The sequence below is a fragment of the Pithys albifrons genome, chromosome 22 (assembly GCF_047495875.1).
Source record: "Pithys albifrons albifrons isolate INPA30051 chromosome 22, PitAlb_v1, whole genome shotgun sequence".
NCBI classification, from domain to species: Eukaryota; Metazoa; Chordata; class Aves; order Passeriformes; family Thamnophilidae; genus Pithys; species Pithys albifrons.
Genome location: NC_092479.1, coordinates 8,112,523 through 8,128,801, shown reverse-complemented (window position 1 = coordinate 8,128,801; position 16,279 = coordinate 8,112,523). Strand labels below are relative to the sequence as shown.

Genomic DNA, 16,279 nt, shown 5'->3' with positions numbered 1-16,279 from the left:
TACTTCTCATTCTTGGGACACTTCTACACTCCTCCCTCTCTTCTAGTCTACCAATGACTACTCAAGTGAAATGAGCATTCAGTTACACTCAGAAGTCACCTGGACAATGAGCTGGCACCAAAGGAGCCCACGTTACAGAACATGGGGCTGCCCCCCGGGGTGGAGCCCACGCTGAGCAGGAGGCTCCTGTCGGGGGAGCGCGCGGCGGCCGCGATGGGCTGCGACGTCGCCGTCAGGCTGGCAAAGGGGTTCTCGTCCCGGGCCTGGGTGGACATCATCAGCACCTCCATCAAAATCTGCCCAATCAAGTCCTTAAAATCTGAAAACACTGGGAACAAGAAGAGAGTCAGTGTCCTCATCCACATGGGCCAAGAGATGTAAACATTAGCAGAGAATTCAACTAAAAAGGACAGAACAGACTTCTGTGAATTAAGTGCTGCTTTTGGCAAAAACAACACACTGACACATCTATAATTATCACTGTCTGTATTAACTGGGATCTGGAGTTAGAGCTACACAAAAATACAGCTTTTAATGGAAAATGCAGAGGATCAGAGATGACCTAATGCTGCTACTGTTGGTTATCACAGTTGTTCCACTCGTATTTTCCCACCCTGCAGTTGAGTTGGGCAAGTTGTGTCATAAAGAAAGGAAAAAACCCTCATGCATACACAGCCCATACATAAAATAACAATTTTTAATTTGGTCATATCTTACACCTAACATAGAAAACACAGTTTGTTACATGAAATTATCAGGAATTCTTGGCTTATCAAATTAACTGCTGGATGTCTGTTATGATGCAAACCAACCATTAATTCAGTAAAAGGCTTCTCACTAAAATAAATACAACCAGCAACCCTGGCTGAGCACATCAGCTTGAGGAGAGAAAACACAACCAACAGGAGCAGAGTGGAACAGGAGCTCCCACCCACCAGCCCCATGTCCTTGCTCCAACATCTGCTGACAGCAGACCTGAAACTGGGCAAAGACCACAAGCAGGTGGCTCTGGTATTGCAGCAAAGAGAGAAAAAGGTGAAACAAAGAGACTGGAACGTGCCACTCAAGTGAAACCACCCGCAGCAGTGCCAGCTGCCCAGGTGCCCACCCACCTTCCTTTGGGTTCTGCTTGAACTGGGCAGAGAGGGAGTTGAGGAAGATCACGTCTCTGTCTCGGTCCTTCCAGGACACTCTGAAGATCTTACAGACCAGCTGCAGAGCTTGTTCCTCAGACACCTCCGACCCAGACAGAGGCTCCTGGGGGCAACAACACCAAATCAGCACCTCCCTTGCATTGCGTTGTCAGGTCACAACCAGTGGATCTTATTCTTCAGACAATAATACCCTTTTCCTTTAGGAAAAGTAAGTCAGTGAGGAAGAACAAAACAGATTGAAGAAAACCAAGGTTGCCACTAAAAATCTCCCCTTTTCTTCTGAGTTTGACCCCAGGATGGCTCCCACCCCACCCTGAAGGCTGTGCTTGCCTGCAGGCTGTTCATTCCCAGCACACACTGCAGGCTGTTCATTCCCAGCACTCTTCAGGCTGTCCCTGTGCCTGGGACAGGATCCTGGGCAGGTTCTTGCTCCATGGATTTGGGCCAGGCTTTTACCCACAGCCCTTTTTACTGACAGTGCAGGAATAAACAGAGACATCAAATGAGCACTGCAAGGACTGCTGCAGAACTTTCCCTCCACTAAACTGATGTGCCATTTCTTTATTGGTTCTATTTCACATGGGCCTTAAAATCAAATGACAAAGAGGACAATTCCAGGAGTGGATTAGGGCTTTGTAGTTGCTTTCTTTTTTCTTGTACTTTAAAGGGTTCTACCAGCTCTCTAAAGCTAGATAGCTAAATCTTCTTATGTATTCTCTTCTAATGTCTGAGGAAAACCTTATTACACAGCATTACTCCAGCACACACAACATCTGAAGCAGCACTTTGGGAACAGACCACAGAGTGCTATACAAATACAATGCACAATCCTCAGTCTCTTCAGAAATGGTTCTTCAGGCCTACAGTGTGTTAAAAAATAGATGTGGGCATTAATAGCTCACTTTGTTGTAGGTTACAGAACAAAACATTTTCCTCAGGGGTTTCAAATATCAATTTAAACCAATCTGGGACATCAAAATGCAGCTTTGATAGTGGAAGTTTTGACTTGTTTCTCCTTCACACGGATTTTAAGGAGCAAATGCAGTGAAGAGGTTGTTTAGAGATGCCCTGAGGGCTGGTTCCATCCTCACACTGGAGAGGACTGAGCTGTCCCTGCTCCAGGCCCACCCAGCCCACACTGACCTTGTCTGTCAGACTCCTCTTCTCCCTGCGATCGTTCTCGTCCACCTCCATGTTCTCAATCCCTGAATCCACATCGACCTGGGACATGCTGCAAGTGCACACAAGAGAAGCCTGTGAACTTGTGGGAAGCTGCAGACAGTCCTCTGGAAGGTGCTCACTGAAGGAGAGTCCCCTTAAGCAGGAGCAGCAGAGACCCCACTGCACCAACAGCAATTAAAATCACTGGTTGATAAAGCTTCTCATGTTACATTTATCTGAGCTCAAAATTCTAATTCCTTTAGCAGGCAATACACAGCCATCACATCCATAACCCCTTCTTTTTTTGAGAGAATTATCCCACCAGACCACTCACCACTCAAGGTCTAAGACACTGCTTTGTCTTTTACCACTTTAGGTCAGGAATTCCCATTAAAGCCAGACTAGAAGAAGCATTACAGTGGCCTGAGCAGGGGGTGATTCTGAGGCATTAATCCCTGCAATGCTAACACAGCTGGGAGGGGGAAAGGGCAGAGCTCTGCCACCAGCACTGTGCAGTGCTTGCTGCCTTGGTTACCTTTTCTCACAGGAGACACTGTCAATGTCCATGCTCTGAGACCGAGACAGAGACTGGGACTGGGTTTCAAGGCTGTTGGATGGAGAACTGCTGAGGGAACTCACTCCTTCGCTGCTCTGGCTTCGGTGAGCCACTCCTAAAGGGAAGGCACCACCAAGGGGTTACCACACACACAGCTGAGAAGGCACCACAGTTATTTGGATGTAAAAGCAGAGGAAATGCTGTTTTTCAATCCAGCTCTTCAGTGTTCTTAGCAATGTATTAGGAAATAAATGTTAACAATATCCACAGCTGACTACACATAGGAATGCTTACCTGCATTCAGCACAAAGCTCAATTTGCATCCAGGAGAGCTCAGAGACTCATTTCCATAAAATCTGATCTTGTAAAGGGTTGCTCTATTACCTTAAGACCTTGTCAAAGCCCTCTGAACTCAGTCCCATCAGAACAGAATTTCCCACTGGGCCGTTTCAGTGGAATTAACTTGGGTGAGGGTACAGGACACACTCCCACAATTTACTGGGAAATTATCAGTGCCTTTCCTTCTGTACAAGACCAAAATAAGCATCCAAGAAGTCCTAACAACATGTACCAAGTGTAACACCATCACCATCCTGCCTTTGGAGGAGGGCTGATGTGTGTCAGGGTAGAACAGATGGGCTCCCTTTGCAAAGGACACTCCTGTAGGGAGGTGTCAGACACCAGCAAGGGAGGAGGAAAGTTCTCTCTGTAACTCCAAATAAAGCAGAACAAGCCTTGCACTCAACAAGGGTTAGTGGTGAGTAACTGTGGGGCCATAGCTGGGTATTACCATTCATAAACAACACTCACACCAAGGGCAGTGCCTGAGCTGAGAAGGCTGCCCAGGTCAGCCAGTTAAATGAAAGCAGCTCCCAACAGCAGAACTGCAAGGCTGCAGATTCCCCAGGAACAACCCCCAGGGCAAACACTGCCGTGGCAGGGAAGGCCAGGGCAGCAGGGACTTCCAGCAGGCAGCTGAGACAAGGTATTCCTGCTACAGCCTTGTCTTACTGCAGTACATCATCCACTTAAAAGGGGCAATATTCCTTGAGTTCTTCATCTCTCCTCCTCCCTTTTCCCAAAGAAAATCTGGCTAAACCAGTGGACAGAGACCAGAGCAAACATGGCTTCCAGGGCACAGGACTGCATTGTTCTGCATTCCCTTGGGGACTGACTCTCACTGCCAGGAAATTGTACAGTAACAGTGATGCTGCAGCTCTCACTAACAGGCTCCTCAGTCCTGCCACCTTTCCACACAAATCTGCCAGAATCTGCTTGCATCTGTACTTTGCTGGATCAGGTACACCACGAAATGCCTGGCACCTAAAGTTCCAGTTGGCACTGACACACTGGTTTTAGGTTCTACAAAGTATTTTCAAAATACATACAAAATAATGATCATATTTTCCATTAAATTGGTGCCTAAGTCTGATCTCAGCATGACAGGCAGTTCTTGAGAACAATGGATGCTTACAAGGACACCATTCTGCTGGGGCTGCTCTGTATGTCCACATGAATTAAAATCCTCTGCAGTCACTTTCTGCTGCTGAGAGGAACTGCTGCAAACCACACAGCATTAGCTGAGTCTTCATTTATGCTACACAAACACAGCAGAGAATCTTTTTTCCTGATCCATTCTCCAGTTTAACCACATCTCACCCTGGTGTGGAAAAGGCACACATTAAACAGCTGCAATGAAGGCACTGTAGGAAACAAAACCTGTAACTTCTGTTTCTGGCATCAGCCAACCTGCCCTGCACAGTCAGGAACTGCCCAGATGGTTCCTGCAAGAGAAACCTCCAAGGTCTTCACCACCCAACCCCTTCAAACCAGGACAGCCCAGCCTGCCACTGCCTGGGCACTGCTCCCTTCAGGGACACATTCCCACACCTCCTGCTCTGGTGGCACCAGGAAGGATCAGGATCTCATCTATTTGAAGACTAAACATTTATTTTCCCTGGGTTAGTTTTCACCTGGATTAAGTCCATGACCCACCTCACCACACATCTGCTACAGACAGCAGGGCAAGAAATTCTCCTTTCAGCAGGAGAGAGACCTCAGATGGGTTAAAACAGTCATGTAACCACAGGCTGAGGGAACACAGGGAGTGAACCCTGCACTGCTCTTAAAAAAAAGTCACCTCTGTTTCTGGGTTGCTGCCTCTAATCAGGAGGACAATACAGAGTGTTAAATTCCATCTGCAATGAGATTTTCCCAGGAAAAGCTTTTGACAGCTTTTCTCTGTCCTCCTTTGGATAGAAGGCAACAAAACAAGCAGGAAAGAGTCACTCCTGTATTTCTGAACAGCACTGCCATTAAACTACAAGATTTGAGCTTGTAAAATACACTACTTGCCAAAGGGAAACATTTCAGAGAGCAAAGAGGTAAATGATAAAGAATTCTGCAAGGAATTATCAAGGAACATTGGAAAAATGTTACTTAAATTATTAGAAATCATACAGAAAACCTGGTTAGAACAATGGTGACATTTGCTTTGGGATTGGCTTTGTGAAGCTCTGCACTGAGAAAGACAAGAGGCAACGCAATTCAAGTTTTCAGATAAATATCACAATACTGGCAAACATGACAGTTTGTTCTGATTTTCAAGACAGAAAACTTGAAATCAAAATTCATTTTTTAGGTGAAATGTGGTATAAATATAAGCATACTGTCTTCACCTCTCTGTAGAGCAACCCTCCCAACTTCCCCTGCTTGTTGCATTTGTCTGATTTTAACACACCAGCTCCCATTTGCACCTTCTGAAATAAGTCCCATTTGTAAGCATTCTGCCTGTATTCCCCCCAGTAAACACACTGGCAGAGCAACACAGAGCAGAAAGCAAACACTTCACTCTTGCACTGGCAATGCACAGTCACAACCTGCTGCTTTTAATTGTGCCGAATGCTCGTAATTGAAGATCCCAAATGAACTTGGGACTGATGCTAAAATGGACCCAGAAACTAATCAATGAAAACTGTGTTGCAAGACTGGAAAGGGATTTTTCCTGTCTCCTTGACAGATCTTTTCCAGAATATTGTGCAATATTAAACTACATCACAAGTTCTTCAAGCTTTGGTAACCCATATTTTAAATGCCTGAGTTCACTCATGTCTCAGGCAACCAACAGTGGGACAAGGGGGCACAGCTTAAGCTCTGCCAGGAGAGGTTTAGGTTGGATATCAGGAAGAAATTCTTTACAGAGAGAGTGGTCAGACATTGGAATGGGCTTCCCAGAGAGGGGGTGGATTCCCCATCCCTGGAGGTTTTAAGGATGAGACTGGATGTGCCACTGAGTGCCATGATCTGGTAAAGGGACTGGAGTTGGCCCAAGGGTTGGACTTGATGATCTCAGAGGTCTCTTCCAACCCAACTGATTCTGTGATTCTGTGATCTGGAAAACAACTGTAAATGGTACAAATGGAAAACCACTCATTACTCAGAAAATGAAAATAAAAAGCACCTTCTACCACTGTTTTGTAACATTTCTGAGAACCACCTTTGTTGACAGCAGGAGTAACACCCAGACAGGGTTTGTTCCCAGGAGAGGAGGTGTGTGATGGTGTGAACACCTGTGGGAGAGCAGCACCCACCTGAAGCCCCAATGGGGGAGGTAGCTGGGGTCATGCTGTGCACACCGAGGCCCAGGCTGTGCGAGGGCCCCGGCGCTGCTGCCACCACGGCGGGGCCCGGCGGGGTCTCCCTCTGCGGCGACGTCAGCGGCGTGGGGGGCTGAGACAGAGACTCTCCTGCCAACCGCGCCAGGCGGCGCCGCCGGATCTGGGGGGACAACGGAGAGTGAGCACCTCTGGGGGATGGGGACAGCACAGAGGGAGCACCTCTGGGGGACGGGGACAGCACAGAGGGAGCACCTCTGGGGGACGGGGACAGCACAGAGGGAGCACCTCTGGGGGACGGGGACAGCGGAGAGGGAGCACCTCTGGGGGACGGGGACAGCGGAGAGGGAGCACCTCTGGGGGACGGGGACAGCACAGAGGGAGCACCTCTGGGGGACGGGGACAGCACAGAGGGAGCACCTCTGGGGGACGGGGACAGCGGAGAGGGAGCACCTCTGGGGGACGGGGACAGCGGAGAGGGAGCACCTCTGGGGGACGGGGACAGCGGAGAGGGAGCACCTCTGGGGGACGGGGACAGCAGAGTGAGGTAGGGACAGGGACAATGGAGAGTGAGCACCTCTGGTGCACCTGCACAGGGAGAGGGACAGAACAAACTGCATTAACACCTTGGTTTGTACCTGCATCTGTACAGGGACAGAGAACAAACCAAATGAGCACCTTTGGCTGCACCTGCTTGTGCACACACTCCCCAGGCTGCCCTTTGCCCTCCCTCCCAGCAGGGTATTGACTCCTGGAAAGGCAAATATTGAAGCTGTCCCTGTTACCTGCTCAGTGGGCTCAGTGCTGTGTCCCAACCCTACAATGCCCTCAATGCTGAAATTGTGTATTTGCTGCCTTGGGAAACCGTTTGCACAGGAGAAGGCTCTGCTTGTCCCTCCAGGGTTGTGTAAGACACGTTTAACACTCACTGCCACCACATTCAAACCCTGCAGGCTCCTCCTCATTTATTCTGGCATTTGACAAACTGCACTGGTGGGATAAAAGGGACAATTATGGACCTTTGCTTTAACTCCAGCTGGTGCCAACACACCCGTGCTAAAGGAGGGCCAGTGGAACGTTTTTCAGGACCACCATGTCCAAATTAACCCAAAACAGAACTGCAACACCAAAGCACATGCCCTGTGTGCTGGGCAGCAGCACCTTGAGAATAAAAGATCCTCTCATCACCCAGAGACATCCCACCACACAGAATCCAAACCACGGGGTTTTATGTTCCTTTTAAGACAGAGAAGCATCCCCTTCAAAGTCCACCTGCAGAAAAGTGCCATGAACCTGTTTACTAAAACATGGACATGACCACAGAACACTAAGAGTATACATGAGGAATAAATGGACAAAATAAAACTTAATAAAACTCAGGTTTTAAGTGCTTCAGGTTTCTCACAAATGAAAAAGAGGATCTGTTCCCAAAGCTTCCACCTTCAGCTTGAAACAGGCCCAAAATCAAGTATCATATTGGAGGGTGTCAGCTCCCTGCAGAAATGAGCAATTCCTGTTATTCTCTTTGTATTATGACAGTCAAGCATTGCACACAACTGAACAGTTTGCATTTCTGCTCATAATCCTAAAGAACTGCCAAGCAAGTGAAAGACTGAACAAAAGATTTGTGTCAAGTCAATGTCTGTGTAACATTCCTGTACCATTTAATGGCCTGTGAAACCTCCTCCACCAGGAAGAAAAACAGATCAAATTAAATCAGACTTCAAAAACTGTGGGAAAACAGTGTCTGGAACTGCATCTCCTCCACGACAGGTGTCACCACATGAACGTGGAAGGCACAGCTACAATTTTTTTTAATTTAAGACCAAAAAAAAAAAAGAAAAATAAAAATCTATTAATAGAATCTCCTAATCCTTCTCCCTTGTCAAGCAAAACAGAGGAGCTTTCATAGGGGAGCATAAATTGTTCAGCTTTGCCTCAGGTAAAAGAAATACATGTTAGAGTCTTTCTCTTCTCCACTTGTACCTTACAGCTTCATTTCTCAGCTGTTCATCCACCTGTTTATCTGAAAAAATTACAGAACCCCCTCAGCCCCCAGAGGTATAACTGAGAAAATGTCATCCCCAGGTCTGCCTTCCCTCCTCTGAATCCAAATGAAGCGTTCACAGCTCACAAAATACCAAAATACCATTAGCAAAACAACCCCCCTGAACTGAAAGCTCTTTCAACTGGGGGTTGATTTAAAACTTTAAAAGCTCTTTCCTCTCCCTTAAACAGACCCATAACTACACATTTCACATAATGGAAAAAATACAAACACACCAGAGAAGTGCACAGACACTGAGCTCCCTCCAGGTAACACACACTGCAACTGAAACTAATCCAATGTTTTTCCCTATCACTTTAAGGATGGTAAATTTTATTTACCTTCCTTACTGCTGAACAAAGTAACATTAAAATATAAATAAACTCTGAATACTTTTTCCACTGACAGAGACAGCTTTTACAACTGAGCAAATAAGGACCAGACCTGGTGCCTGGATACCCTGAGCTGTCCTATTCCTTTAGGTTTATATAAAATTATCATGGGAATCTGAAGATTGGGAAGTTTTAAGCAAACAAAAAAAAAAGACAAAGGGAGAAACAAAGATACCACTCTAGAAAGGCAAAAGCACAGGCTGAAAAGAAGCTGGAAAATGCAGAAAGCATGAAATTGGTGGACACACTTCATGCAGTTAATTCCCTGTGTCTTCAGAGCAAAGAGCACAGGGAGGAGGAAGGTGGGCTCCGTGCTGAGGGTCCAACACAAGGCACAGGGCAGAGCCCAACCTGCTGCCCTCACACCAGCCCAGTGCCAGCCAGGGCTGGGGCACCCCTGGCACCTGCTCCCTCCCCTGAATCACTCCCCACATCAGCACAAAGCAGCTCAGAGCTGGGTTTGAAAGCACTTTCTTCGGGAAGTTCAGGCTGTTGGATAATCCCCCACGCCTGATTTCAGCAATAAACACCTGCAGCAGTGACATGACAAGGCTGTTCTGTGTCACTGTTACCCAACAGGGAGCAGTTCTTTGGTGCTCACCATCACACAGCCCCACAGCACACCCCTTAAAATCTTAATTGAAAATAAATATAATGGCTTGAGTGGCTTTCAACTAGCACAGACTTTGCCAGACACATCTGGACTTTGTCTTTGCACAGCAGTTTTCAGAGATACATTTGTGATCTTAGTGGACTTCTTAAAAGCTGTTCTCAGGATGCACCACAACAAAGAATGTAAAAACAGCCCCCTGACAAAGCTGGTTAACTGGTAATGTGATTCTGCAGCAGGTCAGTAAGACACAACCAGGAATGTTGTGCCTTTACAGGTCCCTCAGGCTCACACACTCCCAGTTAAAATAATTCTGCATCAGCATCTGCTTTCATGGCAAATCCTCACTGAGAATCTGAAGACATTTCTTATTCCACCATAACCACAGAAGAGTTCCAAATGTGTCCAGTAAAGGGTGATTTGAGTGGATAAGTTTATTTTTCTTGTCTCCATTAGAGCACATTAAACTGGTTTAAGAAATGCCTCACTCTCTGGTGCCACTGGGCACGTTCTGTGCTCAGAAAATGCTACTCAAAAACCTTGGAGATGTTGAAGATGATAAACTCACATCTTTCTTTCCCACTTTCTGCCACACTTTGCTTGACTCTGCTTTCTATCTGGGTAGTCCCTGTTCTCATCCTGGGCTACCCACTGTGCTGAAAATCACACACTAAAAAGAAAGTTTCATTTCTCCCCTCCTAAGAATTTTACTGGTCTGCAGAGAATGAAAACTTCTGGTGCTTTAACAAAGCAATCACTGAGAAAATGTCAGACAATGTTGACAGCAATGGCAAATACCTTCTTGAGGCCACAATACACCTGCAATCCCAAAGCCACTGTCAACTGGAGCCATCTCTCTTGAGTTGTCATTCATTAGTTATAATTAATAATGGTTTGATGTGAGAGGATGATGTGATCTGGAAGAGGCTTCCAGTTACTTTAAACTTCTGGTTTTTTCACCTTTAGTCACAGCTTGATAAAAGGTTGGAATTCAAGAAAGTCACAGTAAGGTATTTTAGAAGGAGATTTTTCCACACAGGCCCCACTGCACCAAAGAACAGCAAAGTGGAGAAGTGGAGGAATATTAAAATAGACTTGGCTCTGGCTTTCCAGCCAGGGATCCATTAATAACAAGAAGTGACACAGAGGCTCCCTTAAAATGATACAGGAGTGTCTCAAGCAATCACCTAAAGTGCCAGCCAGGCTGGTCCCTGCTGAACTGGACAAGGAAGACATGGAAAATTTTGAGTCACTGGAGACAAATGTTTTGCCAGAAAGGTGGCTGAGTTCCCCCTGGAGAACTCCTGCCCTGCAGAGGTTTGATGATGGCAGGGACACAAACAACCTTCCAGAGGTTAAATAATTCTGAAATTAATCACAAAACACCTCACCAGCAGGGCAGCTCAGCAAGGAGAGGAACTGTATGTAAACAAAGCACTCACAACATACACCTGTAAAACTGGAGATCCCTTTCCACAGCAGAAATTGCACCCCATGCCCTGTGCCATCCTGCCCAAGGTGGGAATTGCAATCCCTCCCTCAGGGCTCCCCCAGACTATGAGGATGTTCATCAACTAAAGAGCACAAAGTATTTTCTCGTGATGCAACCCAGGGGATTGCTAAATCATGACACACAACACAATCCAAAACATCTCAACTTCATGGAATGCCAATCCCAGGGACAGCCACTGCTCCACAGCCCACCACAAGACTTGGTACAGACCAAAAATAACACCTCTTGTTCCTCCCTGAACACACTGAGCACTGAGCCTGGACTGCAGCTGGCCCAACACATCTTATATGCATCCAATACACATCAATATTAAACTATTTTATGAGAGATTTCAGGTCTCATGATCTGGGCATCACACTGGGACTGTGGGAAACTCCCCCAACCTGAGCAGTACCAGGACACAACCCCTTTGGCAAGTCCTCTAATACACGGGCAAAACATAACACCTTAGTCCACATTAAAAAACAAAACCAAACATCATCCTTTAAAAGGAAGAAACAACAAACAGTTCAAGTTATTCCATGCCAGGGGTTTGTCCATTACAACTTAATGCCACAAAGCTCCAGGGAAAGAACAAGAGGTTGAATGAACAGAGACAAGGCAATCAAAGGGAGCGCTGGGAAACTGGCAGGTTGTTTGCAGCAGCACTGACACCAAACACCAGGGCCACAACCACGTCCATCTTGCTGCTCAGCACAGTCTGAGGCAGAGACCAGAAGTTATTACTGTGCTAAAAGGCTGAGTGTCTCGGCTCACACTCAGCGCACACACGGACACCCAGCGCGGGCACAGCCAGGGCACCGCGGCACACAAAGGCCACCTGGCAGCGGGAGAGCAAAATAAACCATTAACCCGGAGAGCAGCGACCCGAGCCCGGGGGCAGGGGCAGTGCGGGGCCAGAGAAACCCCCGAGCGGGGCCGGGCCGAGGGCAGAGCCCCCCGGGCCGAGGGCAGGCCCAAGGCAGAACCCCCCAGGTCCCGGGCAGAGCCCCCCGGGCCGAGGGCAGGCCCAAGGCAGAGCCCCCCGGGCCGAGGGCAGGCCCAGGGCAGAGCCCCCCGGGCCGAGGGCAGGCCCAGGGCAGAGCCCCCCGGGCCGAGGGCAGGCCCAGGGCAGAGCCCCCCGGGCCGAGGGCAGGCCCAGGGCAGAGCCCCCCGGGCCGAGGGCAGGCCCAGGGCAGAGCCCCCGGGCCCCGGGCAGTGCCCCCGAGCAAGGCCAGGCCCCGGCCAGAGCCCCCCGGCATCGCCCCCTCCCCGGGCCCGCCCGCCCCTCAGGCCCCAGCCCCGCGCACTCGCCTCGTCCGCGCTCAGCTCCTCCATCGCCTTCCTCTTAATGGTGCCCGGAGGGAGTGAGGGCTCGCTGCTCCTGCCCGCCGTGGGGCCGCTCCCAGCCCGCGCTCCGCCGCCGCCGCCTCACAAGGGCATCTCCGGGGCGGCCGCCGCCAGCACAGCCCGCCGCCCCCGGCCCGCCGCCCGCCCGCGCCTCGCTGCTGCTGCTGCCGCCGCGGCCGAGGGGGAGCCGCGCCCCGCTGTCCCCGGTTCCCCCGAGCCCGCGGTGCCCCCCGAGCCCCTCAGCGCCCGCCCCGCCCGCCCGTGGCCGCTGCCCCGCGCGGGGATTATTCATCAAAACAACAGGGCGGCGGCGGCCATCTTGGGGGGCGCGGTCACGTGACCCCCCCGCAACACCGGGGCGGGGCCGCGCCGGGGCCGCGCGCGCGCCGGGACAGCCAATGGGAGCGCGGCCTAGGGGCGGGGCCTGGGGGGAGAGGCGGGGCGCGAGGGGACCGTGAGGGGACCATGAGGGAACATGGGGGGGACATGGGGGGACATGGAGGGGACATGGGGGGGACATGGGGGGACATGGAGGGGACATGGGGGGACATGGGGGGGACATGGGGGGGAAAATGGAGGGGACATGGGGGGACCGTGAGGGAACATGGGGGGGACATGGGGGGACATGGAGGTGTCATGGGGGGGACACGGGGGGACATAGGGGGGACATGGGGGGGAAAATGGAGGGGACATGGGGGGACCGTGAGGGGACATGGGGGGACCGAGAGGGGACCGTGACGGGACATGGAGGAACCATGAGGGGACGTGGGGCGCTGAGGAGGGCGGGAGAAGGACCGTGAGGGGACACGGGGGGGACAAGGAAGGCGAGCTCGGGGGTCTGAGGAGTGTAAGGAAGGTGGGCTGGGGGTACCTGAGGGTCTGAGGAAGGCGAGCTCGGGGTCCATGAGGGGTGTAAGGAAGGTGGGCTGGGGGTACCTGAGGGTCTGAGGAAGGCGAGCTCGGGGTCCATGAGGGGTGTAAGGAAGGTGGGCTGGGGGTCCATGAGGGGTATAAGGAAGGTGGGCTCGGGGTGCCTGAGGGTCTGAGGAAGGCGAGCTCGGGGTCCATGAGGGGTGTAAGGAAGGTGGGCTCGGGGTCCATGAGGGGTGTAAGGAAGGTGGGCTCGGGATCCATGAGGGGTGTAAGGAAGGTGGGCTCGGGGTCCATGAGGGGTGTAAGGAAGGTGGGCTCGGGGTACCTGAGGGTCTGAGGAAGGCAAGCTCGGGGTCCATGAGGGTTGTAAGGAAGGTGGGCTCGGGGTCCATGAGGGGTGTAAGGAAGGTGGGCTCGGGGTCCATGAGGGGTGTAAGGAAGGTGGGCTCGGGGTCCATGAGGGATCTGGGGCAGGGAAGGGAACAAGCAGGGCCGGGCCAGCCCCTCAGGGTTTTCCCAGGTGAAGTTTGAACCTGCAGTGTTCTTTTCTTTATTACGAACTTTTCTGACAAGGTCCTTTCATTATACCACAAAATGGTATTTTTGTGAAAGATACTCATCTTTTCCCTCCCACTGAAAGCCAAACTCGGCTCTCAGCAGAGCAGCCAGATCAGCTGTAAGAGCACTGAGGGGTCACCACCCGCACTTGGCTTGTTTGGTCACTTATACAAAGGTAAAAGAGAACAGGGTTTTTAAAAGTTGTGGTTTGGAAGAGCACAGACAAGTTGAGAGCTGCATCAGCAGATTTTTAGCCCAGGGTGACCAGTCATAATAAGGATTAATAAGCCCTGAACAGACAGACATGGAAGGGCAGCGTGGCTGAGTCAGTGAGAGAAGGAATCCCATAAACGCTGGACAACAGGATGTGAAGATGGAACAAACCTGCTCTGTACCAGCAATTAGGTCATAGCTTCATACACACTGCAAGTAATTATATAGTAATAAAATTGATCCGAGTTCTTAAATGCATATAAGAGGCAGGTAAGATACTTGGTCTTGTGTTTTTATATATATCTTCTGTGTTGTGTTGATTTGAAGTTCTCTGAACAAAATCTTTTGATGACTTAACTAAAGTGCTCAGAAGGGAAATAAATTATTTTGTAAATAATTGAATCATAATATACATTACTGGTCTTTTTATGGAACATACATATATTGTTGCCTAATTTTTAGTTACACTTCTTTTGGGGATTTTTTTTTTTATTTTTAAGATATTTGAAGTGGTCTGAAACACCTTTGAATAAAACCCTTCAAGTGATTCTTTGGGAGTTCTGTTCTTGTCCTTCAGGTCTATAATTCAAGTTCACATCTTCTTGTCAAAGACTATTTTAATGTCTTTATTTTTCCCCCATTTTCAGAACACGTGACTGTTCCCTTCCTTTTTTCCCCCTTGAGTTTCAAGATGTTTCATTTGTATTTTAGGAGAGTGTGTGGATTGGTTTGCACATAAATGAAATCAGAATAAGCAGTTTTGTCACTGTAGTAGTTTCTCATCCATCCCTAAGATCTCCAGAGCATCCTGCAGCAAGTTCTGCATGGCATTACCTACTGCCAGACCAGCAACTGGAAGCAGGAAAGTAGCAATAAAAAAGTAACATCCCTCTGTTGATAAAACCTCTTGTATCAGTAAGGGCTTCTTAACAGCAGCCTCACTAAGGAGTTATTCACTTCTGGTCACTCGTGTTTCTAAGGCTGCATTTTTCTCAGTCCTGCTTGGAGCCTCTCTCTGTACTAACAGAGCCAAGGTAGTCACTGGATCGCTTCTCACGCATCCTTTACTGGAGGGCACAGCTTGGAGCTGTGGGGTTTGGGGATATCTGCAAAGTTTAACAAGTGAAACGTTTACAAATCCAGTGTAGACACAGCACGTGGCAGAAGCGCCATCCAGTGGAGCAGAGAAGTCCCTGTGGCTGCTGCCCGGATTTGTTATTTCTATTAGAATAACACTGCAACAGCAATTTTGTTTTCAAACAGATGAAAAACTGCCCAATTCCAGAAGGAAGACACTGTCAGGATCCATAGAATAAACAGGCATTTTACTGCTGGTGCCCACATTGCCTTAACTGTGTAAAGGCCATTAGTTCTTTTGTTCTTATTTTGGAAACTACCTTAAAGTTACCCAGGCCTGCAGTAATTATGGGGGTCAGTCTAACTAACCCCCCTCTGTGCTTCAACAGGTTTTGTTTGGCCTCAGGGGTGGCTCTGAGCATTCTGCACTGACAGATCAGAAAGTTGGTGCTACTCATGTTTCAAAATGTCAGGGAGTAATTTTTCATTTAAAGTAATAAAGTTACTAAGCTAAAGCTAAAGCTAAACTCTTTCCATTCCTAATAACAGTTAGTGTTGCCAACAATATGTAACAACTCACTTCTAACTCCCAAGTTGAACTCACCATATACAAGCACTCACATACAGCAGAATAAAACCTACTTCTCTGTGACCCTCTGTAATATTGCATAAAGAACATTTAACTGAATTGAACAGCTGTGTGCAAAATAATCCTAACTGAAGCAGCATTGTTTTCACTCTTTGTGTGCTTAGAGAGTTCACTTGTTTTGCAGACTGAAGCCTCTGTGGATGCCTCAGACCCATCCTCACTGCCTGGGATTTCACCTCAGGCTGGTTCCTCTGGTAAGCTCAGCTTGGCTATTGTTGAGAATGAAGCAGCTACAGCACAATGTGGGGCCTCACAGTGCTCAGGTAAGATGTGGGCAAGTGGAGTTAATAACTACAGTCTCTGCATCTTAGAGATGGATTTTGAATAATAAATCTATATCCTCTGTTGTTTGTTTCCTTGTTTATCTTCTCTACCATCCTCCCCCTGCTTTGTTTGATGTTGACATGCCCCTTTAGAACCAGGTTTTCTTGTTCTAATTCACACTGTTAGTTAACCAGGGGCCCAGGCCACACCACTTCACTGGGCTTGGATTTATTCCTACAAAAACACATTCAAAAGTCGGGGACTTAAGA

General features: G+C 48.9%; 1 protein-coding gene across 2 annotated transcripts in view; it reads right to left on the bottom strand.

Annotated features, from left to right (window-relative positions):
* Window positions 1-12,656, bottom strand: part of UBE4B (ubiquitination factor E4B) — a 36,899-nt gene extending 24,243 nt beyond the window's left edge. The window contains exons 1-6 of one of the 2 annotated variants that reach the window (XM_071575435.1): window positions 12,341-12,656; window positions 6,462-6,648; window positions 2,851-2,986; window positions 2,298-2,385; window positions 1,113-1,257; window positions 100-328 (exon numbers count right to left, since the gene is read on the bottom strand). In XM_071575435.1, the coding sequence (XP_071431536.1) occupies window positions 100-328; window positions 1,113-1,257; window positions 2,298-2,385; window positions 2,851-2,986; window positions 6,462-6,648; window positions 12,341-12,364 (809 nt within the window). In that variant the 5' untranslated portion in view covers window positions 12,365-12,656. The remainder of the gene's footprint in view (window positions 1-99; window positions 329-1,112; window positions 1,258-2,297; window positions 2,386-2,850; window positions 2,987-6,461; window positions 6,649-12,340) is intronic. The other variant, XM_071575434.1, reaches the window with a different exon arrangement.
* Window positions 12,657-16,279: the final 3,623 nt, after the last annotated feature.